We start from the raw sequence: 20900 nt of genomic DNA, 5'->3' as shown, positions 1-20900 counted from the left end.
GCTTTACACAGGCTAAATACATCTTAAACTGAGATTCCTTGTACATGAATCTACCATTTAGTATTGTGTTTGTTGCAGTGCTTCCTTTGTGTGTCATTTGTGGATGAGGATCAATTAAGGGTGGTGAAAAAATCTGATGGGAAATACAATGGTCTTAGACTCTATCAGGCCGTACCGTCTCAGAAAGACTTCAATAGATAAGACTTTATTCAGTTTATGATTGACCATTCAATCTCAATGCCAATGCCAAAATGGGAATGATATAAATCACAATCAATAATACAGAATATGAGGAGGGATTTTTACAATTTTAACCTGCAAAGCAACCAAATTATGTCTCATAATAATTACAAAAATGCTGTTAGTATGTTTTGCCTAACACAGATGCTTTTGAGTTTAAAAAACAAATGAAGAGGTCAAAGCATGTACAGTCAACCTGATTTACTAATAAATTTAAGTGTGAATAAACACTGATACACTCACAAACTAATGAATAAAAATGTATTAATTAATATATTGATTATCATATTCAAATGTGATGGATAAACACGGGTTAGTATACATTACCATTACATTTTTTGTGGTGAGTTTTGCCATCATAGGAAAAGCAAATAGTAAGTATATTCTGATAATATAGTAATTCATTTATGTTTTTCTCTTAGAAGAAACATCCTGCCTGAAATGAAAGAAACGGACCTTAAAGGTTGCATTTATAATCGCTACAAAAATCCATACTGCCCCATTTTCCGTTTGGGAGACATCGTGAGTGAGGCCAAGGAGAAGTTTTCAGAGATAGTAGTGGAGGTAAAACCTTTCTTTCTAAGCATACCAGGACATACACTACCGGTCAGAAGTTTGGGATCAGTACGATCTTTTATGTTTTTTTAAAGATATTTCTTCTGCTCATCAAGGATGCATTTATTTGATTAAAAAAAAACAGTAATATTGTGAAATATTGTCACTATTTAAAATAACAATGTTATTACTATTTAAAATAATGATTTACTTTGTGATGCAAAGCTGAATTTTCATCATCCATCACTCCAGTGTTCAGTGTCACATAATTCTTCAGAAATCATTCTGATTTATTAACAACATGCTAATTTATTATTAATGTTAGAAACAGTTTTTGCTGCTTAATATTTTTAAGAACCTGAGATACTTTTGAATAAAAAGTAAAAAAAAGAGCAGCATTTATGTAAAATATAAATATTTTCTAAAAATATAAGTCACTTTTTATTAATTTAACACATCCTTGCTGAAAAATAAAGAAAATATCTTTAAAAAAAAGAAAGAAATTACTTACCCCAAACATTTGAATGGTAATGTATATTATTAGGAAAAAAAAAAGAATATATATATATATAATTTTTTTCCTTTTTTTCTTTTGATTCATCAAAGTATCCTTAATTTAAGTCTTTAGTGTCTTATGATCCTTTAGAAATCATTCCAATACAGTATGCTGATTTGGAGCTCAAGAATACATTTCAAAAAGTTACATTTGAAATGTATGGTAGAAAAAAGTTATTTTATATTGTGATAATATTTACTGTATTTTTTTTTATTATTAAATAAATGCAGGAATGGTGACTAAGAGACTTCTTTAAACAAGCTTACCAGCCCCAAACATTTTGAGTAGTCTATATATAGGATATATACAAGAATATATTGTGTTTTACTGGTTTTAAATGCGGTGAAAGTGTCCAGTTCACTCCATCATGGAGTCCCATATGAGCTTGTCTCCATGGAGCTCTATAACAGTATAAAATAATATCATTTTTATAAGTATAATATTGTGTAATTTTATTATTATATATTTTTCTAACTTACTTACCAGTGGCATACTGTCACCGTTTTGGTTCAGGTGAATGAATTTATGTTTGGCATAGTTGTCACGGTCTTTCATACAAGTAAGCATGACCCAGTCACAAATAGCAGCCGTCTGGGAGAAGTTCAGAAACAACATAAAAATTATTGAGCCAAAGGCATTTTACTCAAATATGTGTCTTTGAAAAAAAAAAAAAAAAAAAAGAGCTTACCAAACTGAGAAAGGCAAGAGTGGCACCAAGATTGACAATAGTGGGCACAATATTGAATTTACCAGCCTGCAGAGATCATAAGAGATTAACTGATATCGAAAATTGAATAAATAGATGGTAGTTATTATTATTTTTTACTAGTAGAAGTTCACAAACCATCCCAAACACAATGACATCAAAGCGGATTCCAAAGGCCTTTATCAATGTCCGTGTGTCAATGCTTTCTTTGTTTTTATAATACTTTGCAAATCTGTGGGAAAGAACAAAATTGTTACCCAGTAGCTTTACAATAAAAAAAAATCTAAATCAGTTTAACTGCATTTACCGGAAATTGTAGCCAGGGGCAACGTTATTTTCAGGATTTTTGTTGTCCAGTCTGCTAAAAGAATACTTGGGAATGCAGAAACGTTCCGAGAAGTCCAAGTCACAATTCCAATCAATGAAAATCCCAATAATGCCACCCTTCAACAGTCAAACACAGTCAACTACAGTAATTAACTTATTAAACTTCTATAAATAAAATAATAATCTAAATACACAATACTTCAAAAGTTCAAAGGTAGTACTTTTTTATGTTTTAAAAGAAATCTCTTATACTCATAATGGGTGCATTCTTTTAATCAAAACTACAGTAAAACAATATTTGTACTATTTAAAGTAACTATTTTAAGTATTAAAATATTTTAAAATATAAAATGTTTATTCCTGTGATGGCAAAGCTGAATATTCAGTTTCACATGATCCATCAGAAATTATTCTAATATGCTGATTTGATGCTCAAGAAACACATATTATGAGTGTTGTGTTGTTATATCAATGAAATAGAAGACTTTTATAACATTATCAATGTATTTGCTGTCACTTGTGATCAATTTAATGCATCCTTGCTGCATAAATATTAATTTACAAAATTTTTGACAGTTGTGTCTGTAAAGTAGTAATACAGAAATACAGCTTTATTGAAGATACAGACTTTAAGAGCCATGACGCTGAAGTCCTCTCCTGCTTCAGTTACCATGTCCCCCAGACGAAAAATAGGACAGTCTGGGTCTGTTTTACGATTAAACATGCAGCTTTTTAAGTATGTGGAGTTGATGTGAGGCAGAATGTTTCGCCTAGAGATAACATAAAACAACAGTTTCACTAGCACACTAACATTTGGAATTGGAATCAGACTAAAATACATGAACTTACTTTTTAAATTTGAACTTTGGATATTGTATGTTGTTTTTGATGAGCACTGTAAAGTCCTCTGCTGCACTTAGAACAGCAGGTCTGTAAAATCAGACTATATTAATATTCACCGTTTCAATCAAGCAAAGGTCATCAAACTTGTCCACTCTTGCTAAAGACACTCACTTTGGAATATTGGCGTCATTTTCAAGAGGACACCATGCCTGCACCTCACAGGTTTTGATCTTATCAGAGTACTGCGCACAATGTCCAGTCTGAACACCTGTGAAGAGGAACAGACTTCACTTTGTGCCATTACCTTACAGCCTACATCAGAAACACTGAATTATTACGGAGTTGTGTTGAGAGAACATAAATGCATACCATTGCCATGGACATCACTGTATCCTTCTTTGCAATCACTGTCAGATTCACACTTAGTGACTTCACTCGGAGTCTGTAAAAATGAATCATTTGTAATCCAACATGCAACGCTCTCTTCTTGTGTGAAAACAGACTACACATAGAAGTATTTGATCGTACCTCAGGACACTTGCTCTGTCTCTGGCCTGGAGTCAGAATCACATTTGTTAACACAAAGAAAGTGTTTTCTCCCTAGCAAATCAATAAAAACAAGGCTGACTGAATCTGGAATTCATTTCTTCATTTCTATTTTCGTTGTTTGTTAATAAAGATTCAAACTTGTGACAGCAAAGCTATTTGGCAATAGAAAACTGATCAACATCAATTTTACTGTAAAATGAATCAAAAACAGTTGACACTGCAGTTCAAAGCTACCAATTCCAGAGATTTTGAGGAATCTGTTTGAGGAAGTCGCAGTTTTATATGAGTAAAGATTCGGTGTACAGAAGTCTTTTTATGTCAGGTTTTCATTTCTGTTTTCCCAGGCCTGCTATTTTGGCATCTGCAGAAAATTTCACTGTGATGATCAAGAATAACATCAGATTTCCAGCATTTAATTACATAAGGTAGTACACAAGTTTTATAGTTGCAAATGCTATGATATTTACTGTACAACTGTTGGTGCACTAACATTCTTAATGGGTTACACTTTATTAAGGTGTCCTTGTTAGAGTGTAACTATACATTTAAGTACTTATTCATATTAATTAACTACATGTACTTACTGTATTGTTTGGATGAGGATTAGGGTTTAGTTTATGGTTACTTCCATGTAATTATGTACAATTCATTGTTATTATAATAGTAAGTACTGTACATGTAATGTTTAACAAGGACACCTTAAAATAAAGCGTGAACTGTTAGCACTACCAATAACATTTTCAATTTCAGGAGTTCAACCTTATATATAAAATCTGATTGAGCAAATAGTAAGTATATTCTGATAATATAGTAATTCATTTATGTTTTTCTCTTAGAAGAAACATCCTGCCTGAAATGAAAGAAACGGACCTTAAAGGTAGCATTTATAATCGCTACAAAAATCCATACTGCCCCATTTTCCGTTTGGGAGACATCGTGAGTGAGGCCAAGGAAAAGTTTTCAGAGATAGCAGTGGAGGTAAAACCTTTCTTTCTAAGCATACCAGGACATACACTACCGGTCAGAAGTTTGGGATCAGTACGATCTTTTATGTTTTTTTAAAGATATTTCTTCTGCTCATCAAGGATGCATTTATTTGATTAAAAAAACAGTAATATTGTGAAATATTGTCACTATTTAAAATAACAATGTTATTACTATTTAAAATAATGATTTACTTTGTGATGCAAAGCTGAATTTTCATCATCCATCACTCCAGTGTTCAGTGTCACATAATTCTTCAGAAATCATTCTGATTTATTAACAACATGCTAATTTATTATCAATGTTAGAAACAGTTTTTGCTGCTTAATATTTTTAAGAACCTGAGATACTTTTGAATAAAAAGTAAAAAAAAGAGCAGCATTTATGTAAAATATAAATATTTTCTAAACATATAAGTCACTTTTTATTAATTTAACACATCCTTGCTGAAAAAAAAAGAAAATATCTTTAAAAAAAAGAAAGAAATTACTTACCCCAAACATTTAAATGGTAATGTATATTATTAGGAAAAAAAAAAGAATATATATATATATATATATATATATATATATATATATATATATATATATATATAATTTTTTTCCTTTTTTTCTTTTGATTCATCAAAGTATCCTTAATTTAAGTCTTTAGTGTCTTATGATCCTTTAGAAATCATTCCAATACAGTATGCTGATTTGGAGCTCAAGAAACTTTTCTAATTATTATCAATGTTGAAAACTTTTATGCTGCTTTACATAGGTGATTTTGGAAACAGTGATCTGTTCTTTTCATATAAAGTTTGAAAGAGCAGCATTTATTTAAAATAGTCTTTTGGAACATTATGAATGTCTTTACTGTCATTTTTGATTAGTTTATTGCATTCTTGCTTAATAAGAGTATTCATTTCTTTAAATAAAAATCTTACAGTAGTGTATTTTTGTAATTTAGTTGCAAAGTAGGTAAGTGAATTGTTGTCAGTTTTTACATCTCTGGTAGTATCTGCTCCACAGGGTGGTGTGATCGGGATCCAGATCAACTGGGACTGTGACCTGAACCACATCTTTCACAGCTGTCTGCCCAAATACTCATTCCGTCGCTTGGACGAAAAAGAAAGCAACCGAACCTTGTACCCTGGGCTCAATTTCAGGTGTGAACAACTTAAAGCTGCGGTAGGGAACTTTTGATGCTCTAGCGGTTAATAAACAGAACTGCTTGCGTCTTGCGGAAGAACATCGTAGCCGGAACTACTTCTCTCTGTTTATGTCTATGAAGAACATTTACATTTACATTTAATCATTTAGCAGACGCTTTTATCCAAAGCGACTTACAAATGAGAACAATAGAAGCAGTCAGGTCAACAGGAGAACAACAACAGTATACAAGTGCCATGACAAGTCTCAGTTAGTCTAGTATAGAACGCATAGCCAGGATATTTTTTTTTTTTTTTTTTTTTTTTTTTTTTTTTTAATTAAATGAACAAAGACAAGAAAATGAAAAGTACTGGTGTTAGTAGGTTAAGTGCAGGCGAAAAAGATGAGTCTTCAGACGTTTCTTGAAAATTAGTAAAGACTCAGCTGTACGAATTGGGATTGGGAGGTCATTCCACCAGCTGGGCACAGTCCAGGAAAAGGTCCGTGAGAGTGATTTTGAATTTCTTTGGGATGGCACCACAAGGCGTTGTTCACTTGCAGAGCGCAAACTTCTGGAGGGCACATAGGATTTAACCAGTGAGTTTAGGTAAGTTGGTGCCGTGCCAGTGGTCGTCTTGTAGGCAAGCATCAGTACCTTGAATTTGATGCGAGCGGCTACTGGTAGCCAGTGTAACCTGATGAGGAGAGGAGTAACATGAGCTTTTTTTGGCTCATTGAAGACAACCCTCGCTGCTGCATTCTGGATCATTTGCAGAGGCTTGACAGTACATGTAGGAAGGCCCGCCAGGAGAGCATTACAATAGTCCAGTCTGGAGAGAACAAGAGCTTGGACAAGAAGTTGGGTTGCTTGCTCTGACAGGAAGGGTCTAATCTTCCTAATGTTGTATAAGGCAAACCTGCAGGACCGGGTCGTTGTAGCAATGTGGTCAGTGAAGCTTAATTGATGATCCATCACAACACCTAGGTTTCTGGCTGTCCTCGAAGGAGTTATGGTTGACGAGCCCAGCTGTATAGAGAAGTTGTGATGAATCAATGGGTTAGCTGGAATCACCAGGAGTTCAGTCTTTGTAAGGTTAAGCTGAAGGTGATGGTCATTCATCCAGCTAGAAATGTCACTCAGACAGGCTGAAATGCGAGCAGCTACCGTCGGGTCATCTGGCTGGAATGAGAAGTAGAGTTGGGTGTCATCAGCATAGCAGTGATAAGAAAAGCCATGCTTCTGAATGACAGATCCTAAAGATGTCATGTAGATGGAGAAGAGAAGTGGTCCAAGTACTGAGCCTTGAGGAACCCCAGTAGCAAGGTGGTGTGACTTTGAAACATCACCCCTCCAAGACACACTGAAGGATCTGTCAGAGAGGTAGGACTTAACCCACAGGAGAGCAGTTCCAGAGATGCCCATCTTTCTGAGGGTGGACAAGAGAATCTGGTGATTAACAGTGTCAAAAGCAGCAGACAGGTCCAGCAAGATGAGTACCGAGGATTTTGAAGCTGCTCTTGCTAGTCGCAGGGCTTCAGTAACCGAGAGCAGAGCAGTCTCAGTTGAGTGGCCACTTTTGAAGCCAGATTGGTTGCTGTCCAGGAGGTTGTTCTGTCCAAGGAACATAGAAAGCTGGTTGAACACAGCTCGCTCAAGTGTCTTTGCAATGAATGGAAGAAGGGATACCGGTCTGTAGTTTTCAAGAAGCGCTGGATTTAGAGATGGTTTCTTGAGCAGTGGGCTTACCCGAGCCTGCTTGAATGCTAAGGGAAATGTTCCAGAGTGAAGAGAGGAGTTGATAATGTGAGTAAGTGAAGGTATGACTGAAGAAGAGATCGCTTGAAGGAGGTGAGTGGGGATTGGATCAAGTGGACAAGTAGTAGGATGATTGGACAGGAGAATTTTGGAGACGTCCATCTCTGAGAGTGGGGAGAAGGAGGATAAAGTGTGTGCATCCGTCATTGTGACGTTGTCCTCGGTCTGCGGTGTGGAGAATTGGTCACTGATGGATCTTGTCTTATTTGTGAAGAAAGCTGCAAAGTCGTCCGCTGTAAGAGTCGATGGAGGAGGCGGAGGCGGCGGATTAAGAAGAGAAGAGAAAGTCTTGAAGAGTGTCCGAGCATCACTGCAGCTGTTAATTTTGTTGTGGTAGTAGGATGTTTTAGCTGTGAAGACATTTGCAGAGAAGGAAGAGAGGAGAGATTGATACACACTGAGGTCCGTAGAGTTTTTTGATTTCTGCCATTTCCTCTCTGCAGCCCTTAGTGTAGAGCGATGTTCACGGAGAACCTCAGACAGCCAGGGGGCAGATGGGGCAGTGCGTGCTGGTCTAGACAACAGTGGGCAAAAGTTGTCCAAGCAAGATGTTAAAGTGGAGCAAAGAGTGTCCGTAGCACTGTTCGTGTCCAGAGCAGAAAACTGAGAGAGTGGTGGAAGAGAGGATGAAACCACAGCAGATAGGCGAGATGGAGAGAGTGAGCGTAGGTTCCGTCGAAAGGTGACCTGCGTTGGAGTGTGTGCCACTTCAGGAGTAAGTGCTAGGTTAGCAGTAATGAGGAAGTGATCAGAGGTGTGCAGTGGAGCAACTGAAGAGGTGTCCACAGAGCAACAGCGCGTGTAGATGAGGTCCAGTTGGTTGCCTGATTTGTGAGTTGCTGTAGTAGACACTAGCTTGAGATCAAATGAGGTGAGCAGAGTTTTGAAGTCAGCAGCCTGGGGTTTATCTAGGTGGATGTTGAAGTCACCAAGCAGTACCAGAGGAGTACCATCTTCAGGAAAGTTTGATAGCAGCACATCCAACTCCTCCAAGAAGTTTCCCAGTTGACCTGGGGGACGATAAATGACCACAAAGTGGATTTTAACAGGGTGGGTTACAGTAATGGCATGTGATTCAAATGAACCAGTACCTGTAGGTGATGGCTGAAGATCAAATTTCCATTCTTTGGATATAAGGAGACCCGTACCTCCACCCCTCCCAGTGGTGCGAGGAGTGTGGGAACAAGTGAAATTAGTAGAGAGGGCTGCAGGGGTGGCAGTATCTTCAGGTTTGATCCAAGTCTCTGTCAGTGCCATGAGGTTGAGACCGGAATGAGTAGCAATAGAAGAAATGAAGTCTGCTTTGTTAACTGCAGACTGGCAGTTCCAGAGACCAACTGGAATAGAGAGCATAGTAGTAGAGGTCAGAGGGACATGGCGTAAGTTTGTCAGACAGGCCTTCCTGCGACATACATAGCGTGCTCTCCGAGTGTTAGTAAGCGAGAAACACAAAGGTACTGGGTTACTCCGCCGCGGTACCCCCGAAGCAATCTAAAATAGTCCGAATATAAACACTTATTATAGGTGCACCCTAGTGATTCAGGACAAGCCAAAAACACGGTTTGGAAAATGGATTCATGGTGTACTCGCTTATTATATACATTTTTCTACATTTTGAACACAAACAAAGTTTCGGACCGCAGCTCTGATTGGTTATTTTTTACCGGGAGCGATGGAGTTTCTGCAAATGGCAATAGGACCACTGGGAGGAGCCAGAGGAGCTTGATTTTTTAATAAATATGTAAAAAATATTTTTTTTACAAAAGTTCCCTACACTACCTTTAAATCATATTGAACATATGTGAACTGTGTGATATTTAAATTCATTATTTCGTGTAGGTTTGCAAGATACTCTATTGTGAATGGTGAGCAGCAGCGAACGCTCTTTAAAATGTATGGGATTAGGTTTGATGTGATGGTGTTTGGGAAAGTGAGATTATATTATACTATATTGTCATTACTTTGCATGTTAGCTTTAGTATATAAAACGTTTTACATTGGATCTACGCTCTCATATTATGCTCTTGTGAGTAACCCTTAAACCCTCAGCAAGTCGGAAAAGTGTCTGAAGTAATGAAATGTTTACCATCGAATTTGTCTTTAGACAACAATGTTCCTGGACTGGCTTATTGGGACCGGCTGTTACTCCAAAGAGGCAAAACAGAACTACACTGAGAGGAAGTTTGAGGTCATACAGGACCAAGAAGAGGTCAACACACCTTAGAAACACTGACATATAGCACTTCAGTTTCATTAATGCTTTACACAGGCTAAATACATCTTAAACTGAGATTCCTTGTACATGAATCTACCATTTAGTATTGTGTTTGTTGCAGTGCTTCCTTTGTGTGTCATTTGTGGATGAGGATCAATTAAGGGTGGTGAAAAAATCTGATGGGAAATACAATGGTCTTAGACTCTATCAGGCCGTACCGTCTCAGAAAGACTTCAATAGATAAGACTTTATTCAGTTTATGATTGACCATTCAATCTCAATGCCAATGCCAAAATGGGAATGATATAAATCACAATCAATAATACAGAATATGAGGAGGGATTTTTACAATTTTAACCTGCAAAGCAACCAAATTATGTCTCATAATAATTACAAAAATGCTGTTAGTATGTTTTGCCTAACACAGATGCTTTTGAGTTTAAAAAACAAATGAAGAGGTCAAAGCATGTACAGTCAACCTGATTTACTAATAAATTTAAGTGTGAATAAACACTGATACACTCACAAACTAATGAATAAAAATGTATTAATTAATATATTGATTATCATATTCAAATGTGATGGATAAACACGGGTTAGTATACATTACCATTACATTTTTTGTGGTGAGTTTTGCCATCATAGGAAAAGCAAATAGTAAGTATATTCTGATAATATAGTAATTCATTTATGTTTTTCTCTTAGAAGAAACATCCTGCCTGAAATGAAAGAAACGGACCTTAAAGGTAGCATTTATAATCGCTACAAAAATCCATACTGCCCCATTTTCCGTTTGGGAGACATCGTGAGTGAGGCCAAGGAGAAGTTTTCAGAGATAGTAGTGGAGGTAAAACCTTTCTTTCTAAGCATACCAGGACATACACTACCGGTCAGAAGTTTGGGATCAGTACGATCTTTTATGTTTTTTTAAAGATATTTCTTCTGCTCATCAAGGATGCATTTATTTGATTAAAAAAAAACAGTAATATTGTGAAATATTGTCACTATTTAAAATAACAATGTTATTACTATTTAAAATAATGATTTACTTTGTGATGCAAAGCTGAATTTTCATCATCCATCACTCCAGTGTTCAGTGTCACATAATTCTTCAGAAATCATTCTGATTTATTAACAACATGCTAATTTATTATTAATGTTAGAAACAGTTTTTGCTGCTTAATATTTTTAAGAACCTGAGATACTTTTGAATAAAAAGTAAAAAAAAGAGCAGCATTTATGTAAAATATAAATATTTTCTAAAAATATAAGTCACTTTTTATTAATTTAACACATCCTTGCTGAAAAAAAAAGAAAATATCTTTAAAAAAAAGAAAGAAATTACTTACCCCAAACATTTGAATGGTAATGTATATTATTAGGAAAAAAAAAAGAATATATATATATATAATTTTTTTCCTTTTTTTCTTTTGATTCATCAAAGTATCCTTAATTTAAGTCTTTAGTGTCTTATGATCCTTTAGAAATCATTCCAATACAGTATGCTGATTTGGAGCTCAAGAATACATTTCAAAAAGTTACATTTGAAATGTATGGTAGAAAAAAGTTATTTTATATTGTGATAATATTTACTGTATTTTTTTTTATTATTAAATAAATGCAGGAATGGTGACTAAGAGACTTCTTTAAACAAGCTTACCAGCCCCAAACATTTTGAGTAGTCTATATATAGGATATATACAAGAATATATTGTGTTTTACTGGTTTTAAATGCGGTGAAAGTGTCCAGTTCACTCCATCATGGAGTCCCATATGAGCTTGTCTCCATGGAGCTCTATAACAGTATAAAATAATATCATTTTTATAAGTATAATATTGTGTAATTTTATTATTATATATTTTTCTAACTTACTTACCAGTGGCATACTGTCACCATTTTGGTTCAGGTGAATGAATTTATGTTTGGCATAGTTGTCACGGTCTTTCATACAAGTAAGCATGACCCAGTCACAAATAGCAGCCGTCTGGGAGAAGTTCAGAAACAACATAAAAATTATTGAGCCAAAGGCATTTTACTCAAATATGTGTCTTTGAAAAAAAAAAAAAAAAAAAGAGCTTACCAAACTGAGAAAGGCAAGAGTGGCACCAAGATTGACAATAGTGGGCACAATATTGAATTTACCAGCCTGCAGAGATCATAAGAGATTAACTGATATCGAAAATTGAATAAATAGATGGTAGTTATTATTATTTTTTACTAGTAGAAGTTCACAAACCATCCCAAACACAATGACATCAAAGCGGATTCCAAAGGCCTTTATCAATGTCCGTGTGTCAATGCTTTCATTGTTTTTATAATACTTTGCAAATCTGTGGGAAAGAACAAAATTGTTACCCAGTAGCTTTACAATAAAAAAAATCTAAATCAGTTTAACTGCATTTACCGGAAATTGTAGCCAGGGGCAACGTTATTTTCAGGATTTTTGTTGTCCAGTCTGCTAAAAGAATACTTGGGAATGCAGAAACGTTCCGAGAAGTCCAAGTCACAATTCCAATCAATGAAAATCCCAATAATGCCACCCTTCAACAGTCAAACACAGTCAACTACAGTAATTAACTTATTAAACTTCTATAAATAAAATAATAATCTAAATACACAATACTTCAAAAGTTCAAAGGTAGTACTTTTTTATGTTTTAAAAGAAATCTCTTATACTCATAATGGGTGCATTCTTTTAATCAAAACTACAGTAAAACAATATTTGTACTATTTAAAGTAACTATTTTATGTATTAAAATATTTTAAAATATAAAATGTTTATTCCTGTGATGGCAAAGCTGAATATTCAGTTTCACATGATCCATCAGAAATTATTCTAATATGCTGATTTGATGCTCAAGAAACACATATTATGAGTGTTGTGTTGTTATATCAATGAAACAGAAGACTTTTATAACATTATCAATGTATTTGCTGTCACTTGTGATCAATTTAATGCATCCTTGCTGCATAAATATTAATTTACAAAATTTTTGACAGTTGTGTCTGTAAAGTAGTAATACAGAAATACAGCTTTATTGAAGATACAGACTTTAAGAGCCATGACGCTGAAGTCCTCTCCTGCTTCAGTTACCATGTCCCCCAGACGAAAAATAGGACAGTCTGGGTCTGTTTTACGATTAAACATGCAGCTTTTTAAGTATGTGGAGTTGATGTGAGGCAGAATGTTTCGCCTAGAGATAACACAAAACAACAGATTCACTAGCACACTAACATTTGGAATTGGAATCAGACTAAAATACATGAACTTACTTTTTAAATTTGAACTTTGGATATTGTATGTTGTTTTTGATGAGCACTGTAAAGTCCTCTGCTGCACTTAGAACAGCAGGTCTGTAAAATCAGACTATATTAATATTCACCGTTTCAATCAAGCAAAGGTCATCAAACTTGTCCACTCTTGCTAAAGACACTCACTTTGGAATATTGGCGTCATTTTCAAGAGGACACCATGCCTGCACCTCACAGGTTTTGATCTTATCAGAGTACTGCACACAATGTCCAGTCTGAACACCTGTGAAGAGGAACAGACTTCACTTTGTGCCATTACCTTACAGCCTACATCAGAAACACTGAATTATTACGGAGTTGTTTTGAGAGAACATAAACGCATACCACTGCCATGGACATCACTGTATCCTTCTTTGCAATCACTGTCAGATTCACACTTAGTGACTTCACTCGGAGTCTGTAAAATTAATCATTTGTAATCCAACATGCAACGCTCTCTTCTTGTGTGAAAACAGACTACACATAGAAGTATTAGATCGTACCTCAGGACACTTGCTCTGTCTCTGGCCTGGAGTCAGAATCACATTTGTTAACACAAAGAAAGTGTTTTCTCTATAGCAAATCAATAAAAACAAGGCTGACTGAATCTGGAATTCATTTCTTCATTTCTATTTTCGTTGTTTGTTAATAAAGATTCAAACTTGTGACAGCAAAGCTATTTGGCAATAGAAAACTGATCAACATCAATTTTACTGTAAAATGAATCAAAAACAGTTGACACTGCAGTTCAAAGCTACCAATTCCAGAGATTTTGAGGAATCTGTTTGAGGAAGTCGCAGTTTTATATGAGTTCTGTTTGAGGAAGTCGCAGTTTTATATGAGTAAAGATTCGGTGTACAGAAGTCTTTTTATGTCAGGTTTTCATTTCTGTTTTCCCAGGCCTGCTATTTTGGCATCTGCAGAAAATTTCACTGTGATGATCAAGAATAACATCAGATTTCCAGCATTTAATTACATAAGGTAGTACACAAGTTTTATAGTTGCAAATGCTATGATATTTACTGTACAACTGTTGGTGCACTAACATTCTTAATGGGTTACACTTTATTAAGGTGTCCTTGTTAGAGTGTAACTATACATTTAAGTACTTATTCATATTAATTAACTACATGTACTTACTGTATTGTTTGGATGAGGATTAGGGTTTAGTTTATGGTTACTTCCATGTAATTATGTACAATTCATTGTTATTATAATAGTAAGTACTGTACATGTAATGTGTAACAAGGACACCTTAAAATAAAGCGTGAACTGTTAGCACTACCAATAACATTTTCAATTTCAGGAGTTCAACCTTATATATAAAATCTGATTGAGCAAATAGTAAGTATATTCTGATAATATAGTAATTCATTTATGTTTTTCTCTTAGAAGAAACATCCTGCCTGAAATGAAAGAAACGGACCTTAAAGGTTGCATTTATAATCGCTACAAAAATCCATACTGCCCCATTTTCCGTTTGGGAGACATCGTGAGTGAGGCCAAGGAAAAGTTTTCAGAGATAGTAGTGGAGGTAAAACCTTTCTTTCTAAGCATACCAGGACATACACTACCGGTCAGAAGTTTGGGATCAGTACGATCTTTTATGTTTTTTTAAAGATATTTCTTCTGCTCATCAAGGATGCATTTATTTGATTAAAAAAACAGTAATATTGTGAAATATTGTCACTATTTAAAATAACAATGTTATTACTATTTAAAATAATGATTTACTTTGTGATGCAAAGCTGAATTTTCATCATCCATCACTCCAGTGTTCAGTGTCACATAATTCTTCAGAAATCATTCTGATTTATTAACAACATGCTAATTTATTATTAATGTTAGAAACAGTTTTTGCTGCTTAATATTTTAAGAACCTGAGATACTTTTGAATAAAAAGTAAAAAAAGAGCAGCATTTATGTAAAATATAAATATTTTCTAAAAATATAAGTCACTTTTTATTAATTTAACACATCCTTGCTGAAAAAAAAAGAAAATATCTTTAAAAAAAGAAAGAAATTACTTACCCCAAACATTTGAATGGTAATGTATATTATTAGGAAAAAAAAAAAGAATATATATATATATATATATATATATATATATATATATATATATATATATATATATATAATTTTTTTCCTTTTTTTCTTTTGATTCATCAAAGTATCCTTAATTTAAGTCTTTAGTGTCTTATGATCCTTTAGAAATCATTCCAATACAGTATGCTGATTTGGAGCTCAAGAAACTTTTCTAATTATTATCAATGTTGAAAACTGTTATGCTGCTTAACATAGGTGATTTTGGAAACAGTGATCTGTTCTTTTCATATAAAGTTTGAAAGAGCAGCATTTATTTAAAATAGTCTTTTGGAACATTATGAATGTCTTTACTGTCATTTTTGATTAGTTTATTGAATTCTTGCTTAATAAGAGTATTCATTTCTTTAAATAAAAATCTTACGAACCACAAACTTTTGAACAGTAGTGTATTTTTGTAATTTAGTTGCAAAGTAGGTAAGTGAATTGTTGTCAGTTTTTACATCTCTGGTAGTATCTGCTCCACAGGGTGGTGTGATCGGGATCCAGATCAACTGGGACTGTGACCTGAACCACATCTTTCACAGCTGTCTGCCCAAATACTCATTTCGCCGCTTGCACGAAAAAGAAAGCAACCGAACCTTGTACCTTGGGCTCAATTTCAGGTGTGAACAACTTAAAGCTGCGGTAGGGAACTTTGGATGCTCTAGCGGTTAATAAACAGAACTGCTTGCGTCTTGCGGAAGAACATCGTAGCCGGAACTACTTCTCTCTGTTTATGTCTATGAAGAATCACAAAGGTACTGGGTTACTCCGCCGCGGTACCCCCGAAGCAATCTAAAATAGTCTGAATATAAACACTTATTATAGGTGCACCCTAGTGATTCAGGACAAGCCAAAAACACGGTTTGGAAAATGGATTCATGGTGTACTCGCTTATTATATACATTTTTCTACATTTTGAACACAAACAAAGTTTCGGACCGCAGCTCTGATTGGTTATTTTTTACCGGGAGCGATGGAGTTTCTGCAAATGGCAATAGGAGCACTGGGAGGAGCCAGAGGAGCTTGATTTTTTCACAGATTATCTGTCTCATATTCTACTGTCAGGACATAATGACAGGTTTAATAAATATGTAAAAAATATTTTTTTTACAAAAGTTCCCTACAGCACCTTTAAATCATATTGAACATATGTGAACTGTGTGATATTTAAATTCATTATTTCGTGTAGGTTTGCAAGATACTCTATTGTGAATGGTGAGCAGCAGCGAACGCTCTTTAAAATGTATGGGATTAGGTTTGATGTGATGGTGTTTGGGAAGGTGAGATTATATTATACTATATTGTCATTACTTTGCATGTTAGCTTTAGTATATAAAACGTTTTGTAAATTCTTCGCAGGCTGGAAAGTTCAGCATCATTCAGCTAATCATCTACATTGGATCTACGCTCTCATATTATGCTCTTGTGAGTAACCCTTAAACCCTCAGCAAGTCGGAAAAGTGTCTGAAGTAATGAAATGTTTACCATCGAATTTGTCTTTAGACAACAATGTTCCTGGACTGGCTTATTGGGACCGGCTGTTACTCCAAAGAGGCAAAACAGAACTACACTGAGAGGAAGTTTGAGGTCATACAGGACCAAGAAGAGGTCAACACACCTTAGAAACACTGACATATAGCACTTCAGTTTCATTAATGCTTTACACAGGCTAAATACATCTTAAACTGAGATTCCTTGTACATGAATCTACCATTTAGTATTGTGTTTGTTGCAGTGCTTCCTTTGTGTGTCATTTGTGGATGAGGATCAATTAAGGGTGGTGAAAAAATCTGATGGGAAATACAATGGTCTTAGACTCTATCAGGCCGTACCGTCTCAGAAAGACTTCAATAGATAAGACTTTATTCAGTTTATGATTGACCATTCAATCTCAATGCCAATGCCAAAATGGGAATGATATAAATCACAATCAATAATACAGAATATGAGGAGGGATTTTTACAATTTTAACCTGCAAAGCAACCAAATTATGTCTCATAATAATTACAAAAATGCTGTTAAGTATGTTTTGCCTAACACAGATGCTTTTGAGTTTAAAAAACAAATGAAGAGGTCAAAGCATGTACAGTCAACCTGATTTACTAATAAATTTAAGTGTGAATAAACACTGATACACTCACAAACTAATGAATAAAAATGTATTAATTAATATATTGATTATCATATTCAAATGTGATGGATAAACACGGGTTAGTATACATTACCATTACATTTTTTGTGGTGAGTTTTGCCATCATAGGAAAAAGTTAGATTTGAAATGTATGGTAGAAAACAGTTATTTTATATTGTGATAATATTTACTGTATTTTTTTTTTTATTATTAAATAAATGCAGGAATGGTGACTAAGAGACTTCTTTAAACAAGCTTACCAGCCCCAAACATTTTGAGTAGTCTATATATAGGATATATACAAGAATATATTGTGTTTTACTGGTTTTAAATGCGGTGAAAGTGTCCAGTTCACTCCATCATGGAGTCCCATATGAGCTTGTCTCCATGGAGCTCTATAACAGTATAAAATAATATCATTTTTATAAGTATAATATTGTGTAATTTTATTATTATATATTTTTCTAACTTACTTACCAGTGGCATACTGTCACCATTTTGGTTCAGGTGAATGAATTTATGTTTGGCATAGTTGTCACGGTCTTTCATACAAGTAAGCATGACCCAGTCACAAATAGCAGCCGTCTGGGAGAAGTTCAGAAACAACATAAAAATTATTGAGCCAAAGGCATTTTACTCAAATATGTGTCTTTGAAAAAAAAAAAAAAAAAAAAGAGCTTACCAAACTGAGAAAGGCAAGAGTGGCACCAAGATTGACAATAGTGGGCACAATATTGAATTTACCAGCCTGCAGAGATCATAAGAGATTAACTGATATCGAAAATTGAATAAATAGATGGTAGTTATTATTATTTTTTACTAGTAGAAGTTCACAAACCATCCCAAACACAATGACATCAAAGCGGATTCCAAAGGCCTTTATCAATGTCCGTGTGTCAATGCTTTCATTGTTTTTATAATACTTTGCAAATCTGTGGGAAAGAACAAAATTGTTACCCAGTAGCTTTACAATAAAAAAAATCTAAATCAGTTTAACTGCATTTACCGGAAATTGTAGCCAGGGGCAACGTTATTTTCAGGATTTTTGTTGTCCAGTCTGCTAAAAGAATACTTGGGAATGCAGAAACGTTCCGAGAAGTCCAAGTCACAATTCCAATCAATGAAAATCCCAATAATGCCACCCTTCAACAGTCAAACACAGTCAACTACAGTAATTAACTTATTAAACTTCTATAAATAAAATAATAATCTAAATACACAATACTTCAAAAGTTCAAAGGTAGTACTTTTTTATGTTTTAAAAGAAATCTCTTATACTCATAATGGGTGCATTCTTTTAATCAAAACTACAGTAAAACAATATTTGTACTATTTAAAGTAACTATTTTAAGTATTAAAATATTTTAAAATGCAAAATGTTTATTCCTGTGATGGCAAAGCTGAATATTCAGTTTCACATGATCCATCAGAAATTATTCTAATATGCTGATTTGATGCTCAAGAAACACATATTATGAGTGTTGTGTTGTTATATCAATGAAACAGAAGACTTTTATAACATTATCAATGTATTTGCTGTCACTTGTGATCAATTTAATGCATCCTTGCTGCATAAATATTAATTTACAAAATTTTTGACAGTTGTGTCTGTAAAGTAGTAATACAGAAATACAGCTTTATTGAAGATACAGACTTTAAGAGCCATGACGCTGAAGTCCTCTCCTGCTTCAGTTACCATGTCCCCCAGACGAAAAATAGGACAGTCTGGGTCTGTTTTACGATTAAACATGCAGCTTTTTAAGTATGTGGAGTTGATGTGAGGCAGAATGTTTCGCCTAGAGATAACACAAAACAACAGATTCACTAGCACACTAACATTTGGAATTGGAATCAGACTAAAATGCATGAACTTACTTTTTAAATTTGAACTTTGGATATTGTATGTTGTTTTTGATGAGCACTGTAAAGTCCTCTGCTGCACTTAGAACAGCAGGTCTGTAAAATCAGACTATATTAATATTCACCGTTTCAATCGAGCAAAGGTCATCAAACTTGTCCACTCTTGCTAAAGACACTCACTTTGGAATATTGGCGTCATTTTCAAGAGGACACCATGCCTGCACCTCACAGGTTTTGATCTTATCAGAGTACTGCACACAATGTCCAGTCTGAACACCTGTGAAGAGGAACAGACTTCACTTTGTGCCATTACCTTACAGCCTACATCAGAAACACTGAATTATTACGGAGTTGTGTTGAGAGAACATAAATGCATACCATTGCCATGGACATCACTGTATCCTTCTTTGCAATCACTGTCAGATTCACACTTAGTGACTTCACTCGGAGTCTGTAAAATTAATCATTTGTAATCCAACATGCAACGCTCTCTTCTTGTGTGAAAACAGACTACACATAGAAGTATTAGATCGTACCTCAGGACACTTGCTCTGTCTCTGGCCTGGAGTCAGAATCACATTTGTTAACACAAAGAAAGTGTTTTCTCCCTAGCAAATCAATAAAAACAAGGCTGACTGAATCTGGAATTCATTTCTACAAAAAGCATATGCCATATGGACAAACAAAACAACTCTCAGAGAAACTATTGCAATGGGTTTCTGTCAAATCGAATGTAGATACCTGGGGTGGGATAACATATTCAGGTACGTCCCAAACATGAACCCCCTCAATGGGTGAATTGGTCAAAATATTTCCTTTCACCTTTGTGCTGACCGAGCTGATCACGGAGTCGGTGTCCTGGTAAGCGCGCTGAATCCAGCAGACATATCTGAACAGGATAATGCAGATATGTTAAGTTATGAGTTAGGCTAAACTATCAAGACTGCATTACATTCCAAGAGCACAACACGCTTAAACGTGGGTGTAAAGATATATACATTTATTGTAACAAAAGGAAGAAGAAGATACACCAGAAATGGAAAACAGTTGGTTTTTAAATAGCTTTGAGTCTTAAAAGTTAGATGAAGCAATATTTTTTCCAGAGTTTAAATGCTGTATAATGTTGTAAAAATGTACTCACACAGCAACATAGGCAATGATCAAAAACTGGATCAGTCTGAAGAGGGCTCCAACACCTTTGTTATTAATAACCAGCATTACATTGGTTTCATAGCCAAAGAGACACTGGAGGCAAGCATTACAGCAGTTTTTACAGCCCATAGCTGAAGAAATGTCCACTACGAAACCACAGCACTTGATGTAAGGTCAAAACTCTGTTTCAGCCTGTAGTACACCTACTATACATTTCAATAGAATTTACATAAGCTTTGCATGTAATTTCTTAACATGCAGGATTAATGGAAGTATTAAGATATGCAGTGCCAGCCATCTGCAGACATTTGGTTAAACATCTGTTATAAAATTTGCACTCCTCACATTTGCAAGCCAGTATCTAGACTGTGTGAAACTCATGTAAATCATGCGGTTGAACACCCTCAGTCATGACCAGCAGCTCAATTGCTAGAATCATTTAAGAAAATACATTAG

At 34.8% G+C, this 20900-nt stretch overlaps 2 protein-coding genes across 13 annotated transcripts in view; one reads left to right on the top strand and one right to left on the bottom strand.

Annotated features, from left to right (window-relative positions):
- The window catches only part of LOC127962943 (P2X purinoceptor 4-like), a 10656-nt gene extending 10066 nt beyond the window's left edge, over positions 1-590 (top strand). For all 4 annotated transcript variants that reach the window (XM_052562559.1, XM_052562562.1, XM_052562561.1 and 1 more), the window contains exon 12: positions 79-590. In XM_052562559.1, the coding sequence (XP_052418519.1) occupies positions 79-201 (123 nt within the window). In that variant the 3' untranslated portion in view covers positions 202-590. The remainder of the gene's footprint in view (positions 1-78) is intronic.
- Positions 1-20863, bottom strand: part of p2rx4b (purinergic receptor P2X, ligand-gated ion channel, 4b) — a 26161-nt gene extending 5298 nt beyond the window's left edge. The window contains exons 1-12 of one of the 9 annotated variants that reach the window (XM_052562554.1): positions 20434-20863; positions 20034-20181; positions 19829-19900; positions 19671-19743; positions 19473-19569; positions 19308-19388; positions 19087-19228; positions 18439-18575; positions 18271-18364; positions 18115-18180; positions 1835-1942; positions 1583-1752 (exon numbers count right to left, since the gene is read on the bottom strand). In XM_052562554.1, the coding sequence (XP_052418514.1) occupies positions 1717-1752; positions 1835-1942; positions 18115-18180; positions 18271-18364; positions 18439-18575; positions 19087-19228; positions 19308-19388; positions 19473-19569; positions 19671-19743; positions 19829-19900; positions 20034-20181; positions 20434-20573 (1194 nt within the window). In that variant the 5' untranslated portion in view covers positions 20574-20863 and the 3' untranslated portion in view covers positions 1583-1716. Of the gene's footprint in view, positions 1-1582; positions 1753-1834; positions 1943-3596; positions 3670-3755; positions 3828-12002; positions 12069-17125; positions 18018-18114; positions 18181-18270; positions 18365-18438; positions 18576-19086; positions 19229-19307; positions 19389-19472; positions 19570-19670; positions 19744-19828; positions 19901-20033; positions 20182-20433 lie in introns of those variants that run through there. The other 8 variants (XM_052562553.1, XM_052562551.1, XM_052562549.1 and 5 more) reach the window with 8 other exon arrangements.
- Between the last annotated feature and the right edge of the window lie 37 nt (positions 20864-20900).

The sequence above is a fragment of the Carassius gibelio genome, chromosome B8, assembly GCF_023724105.1.
Source record: "Carassius gibelio isolate Cgi1373 ecotype wild population from Czech Republic chromosome B8, carGib1.2-hapl.c, whole genome shotgun sequence".
NCBI lineage: Eukaryota > Metazoa > Chordata > Actinopteri > Cypriniformes > Cyprinidae > Carassius > Carassius gibelio.
This window is presented reverse-complemented; position numbering and strand designations above follow the sequence as displayed.